Source organism: Macaca nemestrina, chromosome 7 (genome assembly GCF_043159975.1).
Source record: "Macaca nemestrina isolate mMacNem1 chromosome 7, mMacNem.hap1, whole genome shotgun sequence".
In the NCBI taxonomy this organism is placed as follows: domain Eukaryota; kingdom Metazoa; phylum Chordata; class Mammalia; order Primates; family Cercopithecidae; genus Macaca; species Macaca nemestrina.
The window spans coordinates 157,326,917-157,346,283 of record NC_092131.1 but is presented as its reverse complement, the minus strand read 5'-3'; the positions used below and the strand labels follow the sequence as shown (position 1 = coordinate 157,346,283).

Below are 19,367 nucleotides of genomic sequence, written 5' to 3'. Positions count from 1 at the left end.
CTGAAGACAGAGATGACCATGTTATTCATGCCTATATCCTGGAATAGTTGTCCCTCAAGTATTTCTTGAATGAATGAATAATTCAGGTTCTTTAACTAATTCTTGCCTTCAAATAGCTTAGCACTATAAATGACCAAAGCGCCTAGAATGAAAGGTTGGCTGAAGACTTGGTCAAGACTGATTACACAGTAAATGTCAGTGTGTAGAACCACTTCTAAAAGCACATGTTCCTTCATGCTCATAATTTAAAAGAAGAAGTAGTGAAGCAAGTAACAGAACATAGATTGGGTTTGAACAAGGGACTTTGACCTTGTTTCTGTGATGACTTACTCCATCCTGGCCTCCAGCTGCTGAACCAATTGTTTGTCCACGTGGTGACAGAACAGGGGAAGTAGGTTGCTGGGGAAAGCTAGGGGTTCTGCCAGAGAGGCTGTAGGCATTTGGGCTATTTCCCAGGCAATCAGAACCACCATGTCTGTCCTAGAGAGCATAAATATAAATATAAGCAAATAAATTTGCTTAAGAAACAGACTCAGGGCCAAGGTTATTATCTTTCCATTGCTACTACCATTGTCCCCCACCCCCAGGTAGCAATTCAGAGGTAACATTTGCATGTTTGCTACCTGCCAAGCAATGCTTAGTGCTTTACATATTTCCCTTCCTATTTAATCTTAAGAACTATGAGGGGTTAATACCATCATCCCTAGTTTGTAGATAAAGAAACAAACTAAGAGAAGTGAGAAGTGAAAGAACTTGCCCTAAAGTTACATTGCTAGTGAGTGATACAGTCAGAATTCAAACCTAGGTCTTTTTAAACTCTAAAGCTTGTCCCCTTAGGTACCATGTTATACTGCCTCCTAGAAGAAACCAAAACTCTAGGGCACTATTAAAAAAAAAAGCAGAACAGCTACAACACTGCTACTTCTTTCTCTATCCAGCCTCCTCCTCAGTACTTGAAATGCCTCAGGAAATACTTCATCTGGCTCAGTCTGCACATCCCAGGGGTACTGAGATAGTATTTACAAGGCCTTTATGATCTTACCAAGCTGTATGGTCACTGTTGGGTTCCTCTAGGGAAGAATCCAGCGATACCAGCTGCTCCCCATGACTCAGTAGGGCATAGAGCAAAGATATTCCAAACTGCAAGGGACATACATATATTCCAGCGCAAAATGAGTTCACTCTCAGCATTTGGTGCTTTCCTGACTCTTATCTTCCCAACTAAAGGACAGGTTAACATTTAGAGATGGAGGCCAAGATATGCACAAGGGCTGTCAGGTTTTACACTAGTGAGCCAAAGAACTCTCTAACCTTTCCATAGGAATCACTGCTCTGAACTTTCCCAAAAGACACTCTTGGAGAGCTGATTAAATGCATATTTCTAGGCTTGACTCCTAGGAGTAGGAGGTTAGGAATGCCTCCAGGAATCTGAGGCAGGTAGTCTGTGGACTCCACTTTAAGAGGCACTTCTTTAAGCAAAGACCTTCAGTGTGGCATACACGAGATAATCCACTGGGATATTAAAAGACAGTATCAAAATTTTCACATCTAGAGTCTTTTCTTTAAAATTTTCTATCTTATATTTATTATATACCTATTGGCCGGGTGCAGTGGCTCATGCCCGTAATTCCAGCACTTTGGAAGGCCGAGGCGGGCAGATCACTTAAAGTTAGGCATTCAAGACCAGCCTGGCCAACATGGTGAAACCATGTCTCTACTAAAAATACAAAACTTAGCCGGGTGTGGTGGCACACACTTGTAATCCCAGCTACTTGGGAGGCTGAGGCAGGAGAATCACTTGAACCCGGGAGATAGAGGTTGCAGCGAGCCAAGATCGTGCCACTGCACTGCAGCCTGGGTGACAGAGTGAGACTATCTAAAAAATAAATGAAAAATATTTATTATGTACCTATTATTACTAGTGTTACATTTGGTTTATAAACACTTGGGTAGTGTGGTTTAGAATGTTTTTTACTGACAGAGGTACACAAGAGTTTGGAGACCTGCTCTGGAGGCTCACATCAGCAGCAATTAGGGAGCTTATTAGAAAAACAGAGCTGGCACATGGGCCCCACCCCAGACCCACTGAATGACTGAGTGGGACCAAGGAGCTGGGTTTAATAAGCTGGCCAGGTGATCCTGTGCTTACTAGAAATTGAGAGGCACTGCAGAGGATAAGATTTGTGGAGAGATGAGACTGTCCCCCAACTTATCCCTTATCAGTGATACCAACCTGAAAGCCATCTATGGAAAAAAGCCTCCTAGACATGTTACCTGATTCTGAAGCACCACGGTGACTGGCCGCTCTGAGGAGCCAGGTGGCAACAGCATTAATCCCTGAAGTCCTTGGAGGAGTTCATGGAGGGTCAAGTGACTGATACATTTGCCCAGAGGTTTGAATAACATTTGTAGGGCCTGCAAGAAGATCAGTAAGCACCTCCCGAATCCCACTACAACTTCCCCTCCCCTTATCTTGCCTCCACAAGCCCTTCCATCGCTGACTGTCTTTGGCACATCTTGGTGAGGTTACTTACCGGGCTTGTCACCACTATGACTCTCCATCCCCAACACTGACACCTTCAGTACCTACTCGTCCTAGGATGCCTTCTCTAAGAAAAGTAGATAGGGGCTCAACATTTATCAGGGCGTCCTAATCTTTTACTCAGACCTCCTCAGCACACTGACACCTGTGCGACCATACGCCTGTTGCTTTTTGTTTGTTGTACCTAAAGATGATCCACTGTTCCTGTAATAGTTCGGTAACTTTCTTGCCCGAGGGTGGCAAGGCCAGCATCCCTCACTGCGCCCAGCACCTTCTCTGGCATCTCTGGGGCATGTGGGGACTGGAGGGGAGATATGACCCCTAACCTATTCAGGAGACCATCCTCTTCTCCACTCAATGCCACAGTACCTGATCAGCCACATCCCTCCGGACCAGGAGGGGCAGATGGTGGGTGATAGCCAAAAGAATGGTAATAGCCTGATCCTGGGCCAGGAAGGGGAGCAGCCGGGCCACCAGGGCCTTCCCCTTCCTCACAGAGAGCACCTGCAGGAAGCCATCTGCTGCCTCCCTACAAGGGAGAGAGGGGAACATTTTCAGAACTCTGCATCGAGGAGAGGGATACATGCCAGAAAGCAGAGGCAGAAGCAAGACCAGTGTCTTTGCTGCTCCTTCGCTACCTGGGCTGAGGTGGAACCCTCCCACACTCACTCCAGGTTGTTCTGCTCCTGGGTCTTTAAGGTCTGGAAGAGCTTCTCAACCTGGTTGCTTTGCTGCTCAGAAAAGCAGGGCTGTGGAGGCCTATACTTCCAGCCCTCCTCTATTTCTAGTAACTGAAGGAACATCTGGGAATTTGAGGGTGGAAAAAGAGGTAAATTTGGGTACTATCTCATTCTCAAAGGTAGGTTCGGAACTCGTCCCTAAAGAACTGATATCTCACCTTCTCAATCCGGTATAACACCCGAAGCCTCTGGCTGCTTGCAGCTTCCATGTCCTAGGAGAAGAGAGTCGCCAGCTATCAGCTATACCGCCACTGCCACAGCCCCCGCCCAGGCCCCTGACTAGCTAGAGACTGAGCTGGAAAGGCTAGAAACCTTCCAAAGGGGAGAGAAAAAGGTCTGGGAAGATAATGCTCCCACCTGCTCTTGAGTTCCATGGGGTACAGCATCAATAGCTCGGCGAGGGCTGAAGCACGTCGACACAGCTACCTGGCCCAGGGAACCCTCGATTCGGACTACTGCATGAGAAGAGAGGCACATTTCCCTCCCTCTTCCCACGCTCTGTCCACTCAGATGCCCAGCCCAAGTCAGCAGGCCAGCCCTGACCCTACCGGACTCATAAGCCTCTGCCTTCTGAATGTAAGGCGTTACCAGCTTGAGGGACTCAACCTGGTTTCTTCGTCCAAGTAGCTCTTCGTCTACCTGCTTCTTCTCTAGCTTCTGGTAATATTCCTGAGAATGCATGGAATAGGAAACAAAAAAACAAAACTCTATATTCATCTTTTGACCTTAGAATTAAATTTCTCAAGTGCAGCCTCTTAAGTTTTTTTTGTGTGTGTGTGTGTGTGTGTTATAAGTTTTGTTGTTTGACACAGGGTTTCCCTCTGTCACCCAGCTGGAGTGCAGTGGCACAATCTCTGGCTCACTGCAACCTCCCTGGCTCAAGTGATCCTCCCACTTCAGCCTCCTCAGTAGCTGGGGCCACAGGCGCGTGCTACCATGCCTGGCTAATGTTTGTATTTTTGTAGAGATAGGATTTCACCATGTTGCTCAGGCTGGTCTTGAACTCCTGGACTCAAGCAATCAGCCCGCCTTGGCCTCCCAAAGTGCTGGGATTACGGGGCGAACCACTGTGCCCAGACAAGCACAGCCTCTTAACACTCTTTCCTACAACAATCATTCCAGAAATGATGCTGATACCTTAGGCCCTCCTTGCAGTTATTCTAAAGTGTCTTAAGCCCCCTGGGCCCCACATCACCCATCTTGGAATTCACATACCAAATACTTAAAGACTAGGTACCACCACCAAGTCTGATGAAAGGGCAGAGAGCAAAGTGGAGAGCCAGTGAGCAAACCTGTTCCAGCGTCTGTAACCTTCCTGCATTCCTCATGCCCTAGTACACACACACTGCATACCACCTGTCCTCCCCACTTCCCCATTTAATCTTGTGACCTCACCTGTACTTTCTAAAAATCAGTTATCTGATGATATGAGGGCCATCCAGAGGTTGAAGAACAGAACTAGCCATAGGGATGTGTTTGTCGGTTGCCCTCTAGGCCAGTTTTATACTTCTGTGGATTCACTCAGCAGCTCTGACATTTTCTTAAAGTTGAGAAATCCTAAACTAAAATCCACTGACAAGCCAAACAAGGATTTGAAAAAGGCTCTTTTGTTTAGAAGCAATGCCAAAAAGGTGAGAGTACAAAACTATTTCACTTTCAGTGACCCTTGCAGAAAACGGAGGGCTTTTGAAGCTTGGTGGAAAGAAAGGAAAAATACCTAATGTAAATGAGAAGGGAATAAGGATAGGGCCCTGGATGGGAGGCTCACAGATGTTGAAGTGAAAGTGAAACAGCTAGCCGGGCGCAGTTGCTCAGTTGTTCACACCTGTAATCTCAGCACTTTGGGAGGCTGAGGTGGGTGGATCACTTGAGGTCAGAAGTTCAAGACCAGCCTGGCCAACATGGTGAAACCCCGTCTCTACTAAAAATACAAAAATTAGCTGCGTATGGTGGTGCATGCCTGTAATCCCAGCTATTTGGGAGGCTGAGGCAGGAGAATCACCTGAACCCTGGAGGTGGAGGTGGCAATGAGCTGAGACTGTGCCACTGCACTCCAGCCTGGATGACAGTGGGAGACACTGTTTCAAAAACAAACAAAACAAAAAAACCACAATAGCCTAGACAACCCAAAAACTTGTGGACAAAGACTTGCCCCATAAATCAAGGCAGAAGGAAGCAGGGGAAAATGAGTGAAAATGTCTGCTGTTGTTTGTTCAGTTAAACAAACTGAATCCCACTATTTGTAACATCCCTCTGCTTTAGATCTAAAAAGTGAAAGTAGATGAATATAACAAGACATTTCTAAGCATACAAAGGTGGGAAAGTCCATATTTCCTGGATGAACAGGGAAAATTCTTAGCAAAGAGTGGAGACAAAACCTAAGTGTGTTTGGGGAACTGGAAATAATCAGTTGGCTGAAACATAGGAGGAGAGAGAGAAATGAGCTTGGGATGTCAATTTTGGAAATATGGCCCCCATCCTGTAGTGATTCTCTCTCCCACCTGAACAGACATGAACTCTATGAGCAGAAGAGAGGATCAGAGAGGGCCCGGGAGTCCAGGCCCGTTTGACCCAAGGTCAGAGGCAGGGCTGAGTACTGCGGGGCTCACCTGGTAGTAGTAATCATCCAGGCGGGGGTTTATACTCTGCAGTTGCACCATCTGCACTTTTATCACCCAGTCCTTCTCTTTTCTGGTCATGAGGTTAGCATAGGGGTCTGGCTGCTGAGACCAAGGCTTCTTGGCTGGGGGACTTTAAGCCAGGAAGAACAACCCTTTAGACTTACCCACCACTGCCACTTCCTAAGGAGTGTGGTGAGCAGGAAGTGGGGCTCTCTGGGAAGGATGGAGCAAGCACAGAGGTGGGCAACAGTATGAGAGTTTTAACCACCAAATGGGAGCTTTGAGGGAGACGACTGGTCACAAGGGGAGACCCAGCATGCAGATGGGTTCCCCTCAACCCTACTCCTGGTCTGGGCTGTACCTTGGTGTTTGACTGTGCTGCTGCTGCTGCAAGATCCGTTGGTGCTGAGGGTGGAGCTGGGTCAGATGACTGGGAAGACAAGAAGTAACTTGAGCTGGGTGAAAGGAAGCTCTCAGTTCTCTGCCCCCTCCATTCATTCAGCGCAGGTCAGCTAAGGTGAACATCTAAGGAACCTCATCTTTAGGTACTTTCCCAAAGTCGGCCACATGGCACATCATAGTCCTAGACCCATAGGGCTCCCAAGCTCCTTCAACATCTATTTTCCTGCAATTTGGCTGCAGGAAATCTTGGCACAGTAGAAAACCTTTTGGCCTGGTCATCAGGAGTTCTGAATCCTAGTGGCAGTTCCATCATGCTAGCTGATTGCAAATAAATTTTTATTTTTAATTTTTTTTGAGACAGTCTCCCTCTGTCATCCAGGCTGGAGTGCAGTGGCACAGTCTCAGCTCACTGCAACCTCTGGCTCCTGGGTTCAAGCGATTCTCCTGCCTCAGCCTCCCAAGTAGCTGGGATTACAGGCTCCCACCACCATGCCCAGCTCATTTTTATATTTTTAGTAGAGACAGGGTTTCACCATGTTGTCCAGGCTGGTCTTGAACTCCTGGCCTCAAGTGATCCTCCCACTGCGGCCTTCCAGAGTGCTAGGATTACAGGCGTGAGCCACAGCACCCGGCTTTAAATAAGTTTTTAATCTTCCTCGGGCTACATTTGTGAGGGAGAAGGAATTACACTATACCTCAGACTTCTCTTACTAGATTTCTGTTTTCCTGTGGCAACTGGTAGGCACGGTCCCCACCCCTCCTCAGCCAGCACCTCCTGAGAACCTCAAATCAGTACCTGAACCTAGGGGGCCACGAGGTCAGCAGGCTGCAGAAGAGAGTTGGGTCTGGTGAGGGCAGCCGAGGTCCAAAGTGCCGTGCTGGAGAGCTGGTGCTGGGAAATGTAGGCCAGAAAGGGGTGGGCGACAGGTAGTCCAAGGTCTGAGAGAGGAATTAAGAGGTCTGGGAGAATGCCATCTCCACCAAAAGAATGCTGCTGTTGTTGTGAGGGCTCAGTTCCTTTCCTGCCTTTTCCCCTCAAGAACTTCACCCAACATTGTGCCATCTTGTGAGTCCCTCAAGGCAGCTTTGAGGGCACCAGACTGTGGTTCCTGCCCTTGTTTCTTTTCTTTCCTTTTCCTTTTTGTTTTTTTTTTTTTGAGACAGAGTCTCACTCTGTCGCCCAGGCTGGACTGCAGTGGCGTGATCTCTGCTCACTGCAAGCTCCGCCCCCTGGGTTCACGCCATTCTCCTGCCTCAGCCTCCTGAGTAGCTGGGATTACAGGCATATACCACCAAGCCTGGCTTTTTTTTTTTTTTTTTTAAATATTTTTAGTAGAGACGGTGTTTCACCATGTTAGCCAGGATGGTCTCGATCTCCTGATCTTGTGATCCACCCGCCTCAGCCTCCCAAAGTGCTGGGATTACAGGCGTGAGCCACCACACCCAGCCCTACCCTTATTTCAACAGGGCTTGACTAGGAAGCAGCTCTTTATTCCCTGACAATGTGGGGTCATGTGCTTTTCCTACTCTCCTCTCTATGATAGCCTTCTCTTGGGCTGTTTTCAGCCGCTGGGGCAGTACTCATCTGTCTTTTTCTGACTCACTTGAAGCCCTCCTCAAAACTCTAATTCTTTCTAGTTCTCCCTGCAGGATATCGTCATTCTTGAATTCCTCTACCCCAGGCCATGTTCCCATTACACAGTTAATTGAAGGGCAGGTGCTCTTTCCAGCTAAGGGCTGGCCATCTACTGAAAGATTGCCTAAGGCAGGAGTAGTTTGTCCTTGTTCATACACATGGCCAGTTGTCCTAGTACCACATATGAAGGTGTCTATCCATGCCCATGGTTGGGCACACCACCTCTGTCATTTATCAAGCTCCTTTATGCTGGGGCAACTCCCACCTCCTATACCCGTACCTCACTTTGGGTGCCTTAACTCCAGACCAGGGTTGGGGCCAGATTGAACATAATGGATGGAATCCTCACTATGCACAGTATGAAGGCTGCAGTAGACTCACCTGCCATAGAAAATGCAAGGAGGCAAGTGACATTCCCAGCACACCAGGGGCCTTGACTCCAGGGGAGCTGAGCAGAGCTCTCTGGAACAGGAGGGAGGAACCAGGCTTGAATGGGCCTCTGTAGTGTCTTCTACATTCACCTGTGTTTTTGAGGAGGTGGACGGAGGCAGCAAGACCAGCTATTCCAACATCCAGGGCAGTGGCAACTTGGCCCTCCCTCAGGTTCAAAGTCAACTGGGCCAGGATCCCTCTCCCTCTCCTGGGAGGAATAAGACTACTGCAGTGGTCCTCCCTTATTCAAGAGAGATACGTTCCAAGACCCCCAAGGGATGCCTGAAACCGGATAGTACTAAACCCTGTGTAGTGCTTTTTCTTATATATACACACCTATGATAGTTCATATTAAAAATTTTTTTTTTTTAGAGTCAGGGTCTTGCTCTGACACCCAGACTGGAGTGCAGTGGCACTATCATAGCTCACTGCAGGCTCAAACTCCTGAGCTCAAACCTGCCTCCTGCTTCAGACTCCTAAGTAGCTGGGACTACAGGCATGTACTACCATATCTGGCTAATTTTTGAAATTTTTTTTTTTTTGGTAGCGACAGGGTCTTGCTTTGTTGCCCAGGCTGGTCTGGAACTCCTGGCCTCAAGCAATGCTCTCAAAGTGCTGGGATTACAGACATGAGCCACTGCACCTGGCCAGTTTAATTTATGAATTAGATTCAATAAGAAATGAACAAGGCCGGGCGCGGTGGCTCAAGCCTGTAATCCCAGCACTTTGGGAGGCCGAGGCGGGTGGATCACGAGGTCAGGAGATCGAGACCATCCCTGGCTAACATGGTGAAACCCCGTCTCTACTAAAAATACAAAAAACTAGCCGGGCGTGGTGGCGGGCGCCTGTAGTCCCAGCTACTCGGAGGCTGAGGCAGGAGAATGGCGTGAACCCAGGAGGCAGAGCTTGCAGTGAGCCGAGATCGTGCCACTGCACCCCAGCCTGGGCGACACAGCGAGACTCCGTCTCAAAAAAAAAAAAAAAAAAATAAGAAATGAACAATACAAATAGAACAGTTATAATGATATACTGTAATAAAACTTACGTGAATGTAGTCTTTTAAAATACCTTATTGTACTATACTCACTTATTTTCAGACTATAGTTGACCAAGGGTAACTGAAATGGCAGAAAGTGAAACCATGGACTACTGTATCTTAGTAGTAGGTTGAAGGAAGGTCTGATTCACTTCATATCTACATGGGAGTCCTTGTCCTTCTCCACTAGTTATGGGATCCAAGGGAACAAATACCAGGAATGGACTAGTGAGACAGAGGCCCAGGATCAGGCAAAGATGACTCACCTTTAACACTAGTAGCAGGGCCACCGCCTGTGGGCGATGCACAGCTCTGCTAGGACCTGGTTTTAAGGCAAGAACAGCATCAGAAACGAAGTGGAAGACAGGAGAAAGAGGGAAGGAGAGAGTCCCTAGTTCAGGTTCAAGGCTTAAAAACGAAGTGTTAATCCAGAACTTGCCTTGAAAAAGGGTGGAAAAGAGAAGAGGAATGTTTAGTGACAGCCTGTGAGCCACAGACAGTTCAGGACAACCCTCTCCCATTCCCTCCTGCCATGGTACCTGGGTGTTATGGACAGCACTAAGTACAGTTGGATCCCCAAGATCATTCTCTTCCTCCTCTTCCTCCTCCAGGTCTGGGTCCAGATCCTCCTCCTCCTCCTCTTCTTCCTCCTCCTCCCCTTCATTCTCTTCTTCTTTTTCCAAGTGGCAGGCAGACACCAGCTCCTCCTCAGGAGCCAAAGGGCCACAGGTCTTACCTGGCCCTTGGTTTAAGTGTGGGCCCGAGGAGAAGGTAAAATGGGGGCTCAGGTGTGAGTCTTGTCTAGAGAGGCTACTACTCAATAGCACTTCTGTTCTTAAGCCATCTCCAGCACCACCTTTGAACATAATGCCTCCTGTCCTGTGGGTTTAACTCAGCCTCCCCTCTCCCAAGTTCCCCTGAACCATCCCCTAGTAAGTCAAATGAAACCTGAGCCAGGTGTGGTGGCTTGTGCCCATAGTCCCAGGTACTTGGGAGGCCAAGGTGGGAAGATCATTTGGGCCCAGGAGTTTGAGATCAGCCTGGGCAACACAGTGAGACCCTGTCTCTAAATAACAATTTAAAAAGCAAACAAAAGGAACCTGGCAGATACCAAACACCTTCACTTTCACATCACCTCTTCAATTGCTTAAGTTCTAGCACAGCCTTTTCCATCTGCTCTGCCCCACCCAACACCCTTTCTGTTGCCTCTTTGAACAAGTTCCAGCTGCCCCGACTCACTGCAATTTAACCCTACTGTGTGCCATATACTTTACGTGCATATGTTCATTTAATAGTCATATGAGGCTGTCCTGGGTTGTTATGGATAGTTTTGCTAGGTTGGTGAGAAAAATAAAGCCCAGAAGAGTGACCTCTCAGTCACCCACTGTAATATAATTAGCAAGTGGAAGAATTGGGAATGACTTCCGGTGACTCTGGCCATCCAAGCCCATACGTGAAACAGACCAGCAAGCTCTGCATGCTGGGGCATTTATATAACACCACGGCCCACTTGTTGATACCTTCAAGGCATTTCATCTTGGTAGGCTGGTGGACTTCCTTCTTGGCTGTGTCCTCCAGTGAAAGAGCATTGCCAGCCTCTGGAAGGTAAACCTGAGACAAGAAAGAGGCCAAGAGGCACCATTGTCGGTAAGGATGATATGGCACCCTAAAACAGCCATGGAATCCTCCCAGCAAGATGGTTAGAGAATTCTTGGCCATGGTCTTGAGGAGAGAGACCCTGGGGTCTCAGACTGCCATAAACCCCCACCCTCCCAGCTCAGCTCTAGGGAGCTGTCCCACAAAGGGACAGAAATGAGGGACAGGCTAGGAGAAGGAAGAGAAGTACTTCCCAACGGACATCACCAGTCACCGTCCGAGTGTGGTGATGCCTTGCTGCTCACACCCACCATCTGACTGTTGCTGCCCTTTCTGTTTAAGTTATTCATAGCAGCCTGGGCCAGGACCTGTTTGCTGCTCCTGCCTTTAAAAGTCCCAGCTCCTCCCCTGCTTACCCATTAAAGGGCCAGCATCCTCCAACCTTTGGGGCCTGATGGAAATATGAGAACATAGTTTAATGATTAAAAAAATCCTTGAACAGAGAAAAGACATAAATTGCATTTTAGCCATCCATGGTTTTTAGTATAGTTTATTGGGATTGATATTTGGGGACAGATATTTAAAAAGAGGATCCCTGTTTTCCACACCCTTCATTGGTACTTTGTGAGGTTGCATTTCATTTAATCCCTCGGTTTTGCTTCAACAAACTTGGATAGGAAAGTCCTGGGTAGATCCTGGGGAGGATGCCTAGCAACCAAGTTCCTGGTGCTTCAGGGCAGCGTACTTGAAGCCCTCAAGTCCACCTGATGATGCTTGCCCTTCACCGGGTCATGTGAGCTTAAGTCAGCTACTCAGCTCGGACTGATGAGAGACCCCTGTGAATTTGGAAGCCAGATCTTCACGGTAAAAACACTTTTGCATGAGATACACAATCTTACATCTTCTTGGCTGCTCTAATGGCAAACTGGTCCAGAAGCTCAGGAGTAAAAACAAATCAACAACAACAAAAACAGAAACATAGCCGCTCCTGGTAGGCAAAACCCAACACCCTCCCAAGCCTCATCTAACCCTTGGTTCTGTGCCCACACCCTGTGTCCAGCTGAAACCCACATGACTTTGTAGAAGTTCTGAATAAAAATAAAAAGTAAGTTAATTTCCCTACATCAAAGATGAAAGTTAGAATCCTCTTGTCATCGTGATAAGATCATGATTCTCGGTGCCTTTAAAGGAAAATATTTGTTTCAGAAGTTTTACTGCAGGTCATAAACGATATGGGTGGGGGAACATATATAAGTAGCTTGAAAGTTACTGAAAAACTTCTCATATATCTGAATTGGGTTCTGACCTTTTTTCTTTTCTTTTTTTTTTTTTTTTGTGAGATAGCATCTCACTCTGTCACCCAGGCTAGAGGGCAGTGGCATGATCTGGGCAGCCTCCATCTCCCGGGTTCAAGAGATTCTCCTGCCTCAGCCTCCCGAGTAGCTGGGATTATAGGCAGCCACTACCATACCCAGCTAATTTTTGAATATATATATTTTTTTCAGTAGAAACAGCGTTTTGCCATGTTGGCCAGGCTTGTCTCAAACTCCTGACCTCAAGTAATCCACCTGCCTTGGCCTTCCAAAGTGCTGGGATTACAGGCACGAGCCACCACACCCGGCCAGGTTCTGGCCTTTTTGGTAATGTTATTCAGCTGTTTCTCTCAGGCACTTCCTAATAACGTACTTTGGCACTATTAACCAAAGGACCAAATGGTGAATTTCAGTGTTCTAGAGGTGATTCATCAGGTTGTTGTAGAGATAGATCTTAAGGAGAAACTTGTTGCATGAAGATTTTCATTCTGAAGGGACTTCTGGTATTGACTAGTACCAAAGCAGGTGGATTAGGGCTCAGTCTTTAAGATCACAGCCCTGCCCTGGCTGTTCGGAGTTTCACTTGGGACCTACTGTTTTTTATGAAGGTCCCCTGCCCTTATCTCATATGTCTACTGATCCTCTAGATGTTCTAACTTTCCTGCCATCATTTAATTATGTTAAGTTTAAGCCAAGCCTATGCTAGGTTTGGGGTACACAATGAATAAAGCAGATGCTTCCCACAGCCTCTTAGAGCTTCTTCTAGAATAAGAAGTACACACAGGTACACAGGATTGTTGGATCAGATTTTAAAAAGACATTAGAGTGACTCATACCTGTAATCCCAGCACTTTGGGAAGCTGAGGAAGGAGGATCATTTGAGCCCAGGAGTTCAAGATAAGCCTGGGCAACATAGGAAGACTCTGTCTCTATTAAACAATTTTTCTTAAAGAAAAAAAAATGACATTAGAAATATTTAAATTTGCTGCATAAAACACTTTTATGGGGAGATTTTTAAATCCATTGTTTCAGGTTATTTAACAGCAGTAGATCTAGTCTGGCTTTCAATTTCTTCTTGAGTTTTAAGTTATATATCTTCTAGGAATTTGTCCATGTGTCCATTTCTTGTAAATTTTCAAATTTGTTGGCATAAAGTTGTTCATAGTATAAGAGTATTTAAAAATCCATGCTATAACTATACTTTGTCTTTCCTACCCCCTTTTATTTACTTATTTTGAGACAGAGTCTTGCCTGTCACCCAGGCTGGAGTGCAGTGGCACAGTCTCAGCTCACTGCAACCTCCACCTCCCGTGTTCAAGCAATTCTCCTGCCTCAGCCTCCAAAGCAGCTGAGATTACAGGTGCATACCACCATGCCTGGCCAATTTTTGTATTTTTTTTTTTTTAGTAGAGATGGGCTTTCGCCATGTTGGGCAGGCAGGTCTCCAACTCCTGGCTTCAAGTGATCCACGTGGCTTGGCCTCCCGGAGTGCTAGAATTACAGGCGTGAGTCACTGCGTCCGACCCTTTGTCTCCCTTTTTATTCCTAATATTATTCATCTCCTCCTTTGTTCTTCTTTCCAGAGTTTGTCTGTTTTATTAGTCTTTTAAAAGAACCATATATGTCAGGTTTCCTTCAGGAAATAGATGGTGTACTAAAACTGGATAATCTAGTAAAGAGATATTTATAAAAGTATAGAAAGAGTATAGTGAAACCACAAGTAATAGCAGAATCCCCTGGGACTGGGACAAGAGGATGGAACAGTCACCAGAACCTGGAAAGAGAGAAGGCTGCCTGGCTTCAGATAATGTCAGCATCTGTGCCGTATGAGTTCCAATGTGGCAGCCCTCTCCTAAATTATACCCATTCCCTCTGGATCTGGGATCTGCTCCCTCCCCTTGCCCCTGAGGTCTGGGGGTGGGAAAGGCTCCCCACTCTTGCTAGTTCCAGGGTGCTTCACTGTCCTTTACAAGTTTCCTGTTCACAGCTTGATGAATATTCCCTTTCGGACATGCTCCTCAGTTACAGCACTTGAATGTGCCATCTGCTTCCTGTTGGGAGCATGACTGACACTGCTCCGTCACCAGCCTGCTGAGCTGTTCTTTAATTTGTCCTTGTTCAGCTTCCTCTCCCATCCATCTCTCATTAGTGATTCTAAAAGATAGGGATTATCCTCCAGTCCTCCACACAACTCCCATCTTTTCTCTCAGCAGTCAACCTCACCTCTTATGTTATGGGGAAAATAGAGGCCACTGGGGCTGATCTACTTCAATTCATACTTAGAGGAAATTATACACAGCCACAGGCCTCCTCACCTTGCACTTCCAGGTGGGGGGCCCTCCTCCTCTTCAAGTCCAGACTCTCTTCCTGGATGTTTGGCCCTTCAGCCACTTCTCTCTGTGTCTTGAGCCTCTCTGTTTTCCCCTCTTTTTCTTAGAGTATAGCATAGAAATATCAGGATGTGTCCACTTCTTGGAGACAAATCCGCGTCTTGTTTTTGTTCCTTATTTTAACTGCCCTTTAGGTCTCTCCTACCCAACAAACCAAACTTCTCCATTTCCTCACATCATTCCTTCAACTGTTGCTTTCTGGCTTTTGACTCCATCATAGTGGTGGCAACAGGGACAAACAGACATAATCTCCATAAGCCCCTTCAATACTTTTTCTGGACAATTGACAATTATTTGACGTGTTAGTGCTCTGCAAATGCAGGGTCAAGACAAGTCCCCTACCCTTATTTCCACCTAGATGCCACCTATATAATTCTCGGGTTAAAAAATATATATCTGGAGCTACCATTACTAGTTACTCTGCAGAGACTTTTCTCGATACCATTACCAATGATTTTTCTTTCTTTCTTTTTATTTTTAGAGATGGGGTCTCACTCTTTCACCCAGGCTGGAGTGCAGTGGCGTGATTATAACTCACTGCAAACTTGAACTTCTGGACTCAAGCAATCCTCCTGCCTCAACCTTCCAAGTAGCTGGGACTATGGCGTACACAACCACACCCAGCTAATTTTTAAAATTTTTGTAGAGATGGCATCTCACTTTGTTGCCCAGACTGGTCTCAAACTCCTGGGCTCAAGTTGTTCTCTCACCTTGGCCTCCCAAAGTGCTGGGATTACAGATGTGAGCCACCTCTTTCGGCTGTGATTTCTTAACTGTAAGTGCAAAAGATATGTTTCAGTGCTGACCTTAGCTGAAGTCTCTCAGCATTCAACACTGCTGATCATGTCCTCCTTGGATCTTTGCGCTCCCACAGCTTCCCAACACTTGTGTCCTGGCTCTTCCCGTACCTCTTGGGTCATCTTTCTTTGGCCCTTTTCCTGCTCCCTTTATCTTCTTCCCATCCCTTGAATATCCACTTCCTCAGGCTACTTCTCAGTCCTTTATATATCAAAAATTCTTAATCTGAGGATCCCCTGAAATTGTGTATATGTTGGTGTGGTTTTCAATATGTTCAGTTTTCTGGAAAGAGCATCCATAGCTTTTATCACGTCCCAAAGGGATCAAGGATCTGCAAAGGTTAAATCCTCTGCAACCTGATATGCCTGGGCAATCTCATCTCATGCTGATGATTTCCAAGTTCTTTTGTCAGATCGGACACTCCCCAACTTACAACACCTCAGTGTTTCTCATGTCCCATTCTTTACATAAAGCATAAGACCCTTTACAATCTGACCCTGACTGTCATAGAAGGCAACCAGTCTCCTATCTTAAAGTTCCCTGCCTTCTAGATTGAGTTTCAGAAACAGTAAACCGCTTTTAGCTGCGTGGGGAAATTAGGGTTCCACTTGAGTCTTCTCTCATAATCGCTGTGCACCAGGTTGTCCCTACCCTGGAGACCTCTTGCCCTTGGTCTGGGAGGTATATTCTGTTGTTGATTGAGGCAGCTTCCTGTCCCAGTTCTGTCTTTTCAATGATATTGAAAGTGTGTATCTTAGCAGGTAATATGCTGTGCATTGTGTCATATAAGCAAAATGAAGTTACACAGTAAGAGTTATTTGAATTGGAAGATGATTTCTGAATTGTCTTATTCTAATATTCTAGTTATTCGAATGGGAAAAACAAACTCGGCTCAGGCTTCATCTCCTCCAGGAGGCCTTCTCAGATAGGCTTTTCCCTTCCAGCTTGGATAGTCGCTCTTATGTGTGCTCATTAATCCTTACGCCTTTTGCTCATTGCACCTACCACACTGTGTTGTCATTCTGTTTCTAAATTTGTCACTCCCACTTGTAAGCAGAGATGTTCCTCATCTCTGTGCCCCTGGCACTTAACACAGTCTCTGGAACAGAGTAGGTTCTTAGTAGATGTTGACTGAGCTGAACTGTAATGAAAAATTATGGACCTTCCCTGAGAGAGAGACTTCTTCAGAGGGGTTTCTTGCCAGCCACCTGGGTGTGTCCTACTCCAGGCCACTCCTCACGTTGTTCCCAAGAAATTTCATTCTGAGAAACAAACCAGAATATCTAAGCCAGAAATCATAAAAGAAAAGATACATAGATTTCACTAAAGAAAGTAAAACTTCTCTATTGAAGACATATTTATGCCAAAGTAAATGCTACATGGAGCAAAGATTTAAACATAAAAAAAAATCTCAAAAAGGTGACTGGCAAGATGGCTGAATAGGAACAGCTCCAGTCTGTGGCTCCAAGAGAGATCAATGCAGAAAGTGGGTGATTTCTGTATTTCCAGCTGAGGTACCAGCTCATCTCATTGGGACTGGTTAGACAGTGGGCGCAGCCCAAGGAGGCGAGCCGAGGCAGGGAGGGGCATTGCCTCACCTGGAAAGTGCAAGGGGTTGGGGAACTTCCTTCCCTAGCCAAGGGACTGTGAGAGACTGTGCCTTGAGGGAGGTGCACTCCAGCCCAGATACTTTACTTTTCCCATGCTCTTCACAACCCACAGAACAGGAGATTCCCTCAGGTGCCTACGCCACTAGAGCCCTGGGTTTCAAGCACAAAACTGGGTGGCTGTTTGGGCAGACACTGAGCTAGCTGCAGGAGTTTTTTTTTTTCCATACTCCAGTGGCACCTGGAATGCCAGTGAGACAGAACCATTCACTCCCCTGGGAAGGGGGCTGAAGCCAGGGAGCCGAGTGGTCTAGCTCAGTGGATGCCACCCCCACAGAGCCCAGCAAGCTGAGATCCACTGGCTTGAAATTCTCGCTGCCAGCACAGCAGTCTGAAGTCAACCTGGGACACTTGAGCTTGGTGGGGGGAGGGGCATCCGCCATTACTGAGGCTTGAGTAAGTGGTTTTCCCCTCACAGTGTAAACAAAGCTGCCAGGAAGTTCAAACTGGGTGGAGCACACCGCAGTTCTGCAAAGCTGCTGTAGCCAGACTGCCTCTCTAGATTCTTCCTCTCGGGGCAGGGCATCTCTGAAAGAAAGGCAGCAGTCCCAGTCAGGGGCTTATAGATAAAACTCCCATCTCCCTGGGACAGAGCACTTGGTGGAAGGGGCAGATGTGGGCACAGCTTCAGCAGACTTCAACATTCCTGCCTGCTGACTCTGAAGAGAGCAGCGGATTTCCCAGCATAGTGCTCAAGCTCTGCTAAGGAAAAGACTGCCTCTGCAAGTGGGTCCCTGACCCCTATGCTTCCTGACTGTGAGACACCGCCCAGCAGGGGTCGACAGACACCTCATACAGGAGAGCTCCAGCTGGCATCTGGTGGGTGCCCCTCTGGGATGAAGCTTCCAGGGGAAGGAACAGGCAGCAATCTTTGCCTTTCTGTAGCCTCCACTGGTGATACCCAGGAAAACAGGGTCTGGAGTGGACCTCCAGCAAACTCCAGCAGACCTGCAGCAGAGGGGCCTGTTAGAAGGAAAACTAACAGAAAGGAACAGCATCAACATCAACAAAAAGAACATCCACACAGAAACCCCATCCGAAGGTTACCAACATCAAAGACCAAAAGTAGATACATCCATGAAGACGAGGAAAAACCAGCACAAAAAGGCTGAAAATTCCAAAAACCAGAACACTTCTTCTCCTCCAAAGGATCACAACTCCTTGCCAGCAAGGGAACAAAACTGGAGAGAATGAGTTTGATGAATTGACAGAACTAGGCTTCAGAAGGCCGGTAATAACAAACTGCTCCAAGCTAAAGGAGCATGTTCTAACCCAATGCAAGGAAGCTAAGCAGCTTGAAAAAAGGTTGGAGGAATTGCTAACTAGAATAACCAGTTTAAAGAAGAACATAAATGACTTGATGGAGCTGAAAAATAGAGCACAATAACTTTGTGAAGCATACACAAGTATCAATAGCCGAATCGATCAAGCAGAAAAAAGAATACTGGTGATTGAAGATCAACTTAATGAAATAAAGCAAGGAGACAAGATTAGAGAAAAAAGAATGAAAAGGAACAAACAAAACCTCTAAGAAATATGAGATTATGTGAAAAGACCAAATCTATATTTGATTGGTGTACCTGAAAGTGATGGGGAGAATGGAACCAAGTTAGAAAACACTCTTCAGGATATTATCCAGGAGAACTTCCCCAACCTAGCAAGACAGGCCAACATTCAAATTCAGGAAATACAGGGAACACCACAAAGATACTCCTTGAGAAAAGCAACCCCAGACACATAATCATCAGATTCACCAAGGTTGAAATGAAGGAAAAAATGTTAAGGGCAGCCAGAGAGAAAGGTCGGGTTACCCAGAAAGGTAAGTCCATCAGACTAACAGCGGATCTCTCTGCAGAAACCCTACAAGCCAGAAGAGAGTGGGGACTAATATTTAACATTCTTCAAGAAAAGAATTTTCAACCCAGAATTTCATATCCAGCCAAAGTAAGCTTCATAATTAAAGGAAAAATAAAATCCTTTACAGACAAGCAAATGCTGAGAGATTGTGTCACCACCAGGCCTACCTTACAAGAGCTCCTGAAGGAAGCACTAAACATGGAAAGAAACAACCGATACCAGCCACTGCAAAAACATACCAAATTGTAAAGACCATCAACACTATGAAGAAACTGCATCAATTAACAGGCAAAATAACCAGCTAGCATCATAATGACAGGATCAAATTCACACATAA

General features: G+C 46.4%; 1 protein-coding gene across 8 annotated transcripts in view; it reads right to left on the bottom strand.

Annotated features, from left to right (window-relative positions):
- The window catches only part of LOC105491188 (PAT1 homolog 2), a 46,376-nt gene that overhangs the window by 2,243 nt on the left and 24,766 nt on the right, over positions 1-19,367 (bottom strand). Inside the window, exons 1-15 of one of the 8 annotated variants that reach the window (XM_011757385.2) lie at positions 11,422-11,457; positions 10,930-11,020; positions 9,949-10,151; positions 8,323-8,403; positions 7,102-7,244; positions 6,265-6,333; positions 5,892-6,033; positions 3,831-3,951; positions 3,640-3,737; positions 3,441-3,494; positions 3,212-3,345; positions 2,912-3,071; positions 2,275-2,415; positions 1,043-1,140; positions 331-480 (exon numbers count right to left, since the gene is read on the bottom strand). In XM_011757385.2, the coding sequence (XP_011755687.2) occupies positions 331-480; positions 1,043-1,140; positions 2,275-2,415; positions 2,912-3,071; positions 3,212-3,345; positions 3,441-3,494; positions 3,640-3,737; positions 3,831-3,951; positions 5,892-6,033; positions 6,265-6,333; positions 7,102-7,244; positions 8,323-8,403; positions 9,949-10,151; positions 10,930-10,945 (1,610 nt within the window). In that variant the 5' untranslated portion in view covers positions 10,946-11,020; positions 11,422-11,457. The other 7 variants (XM_011757373.2, XM_011757402.3, XM_071066930.1 and 4 more) reach the window with 7 other exon arrangements.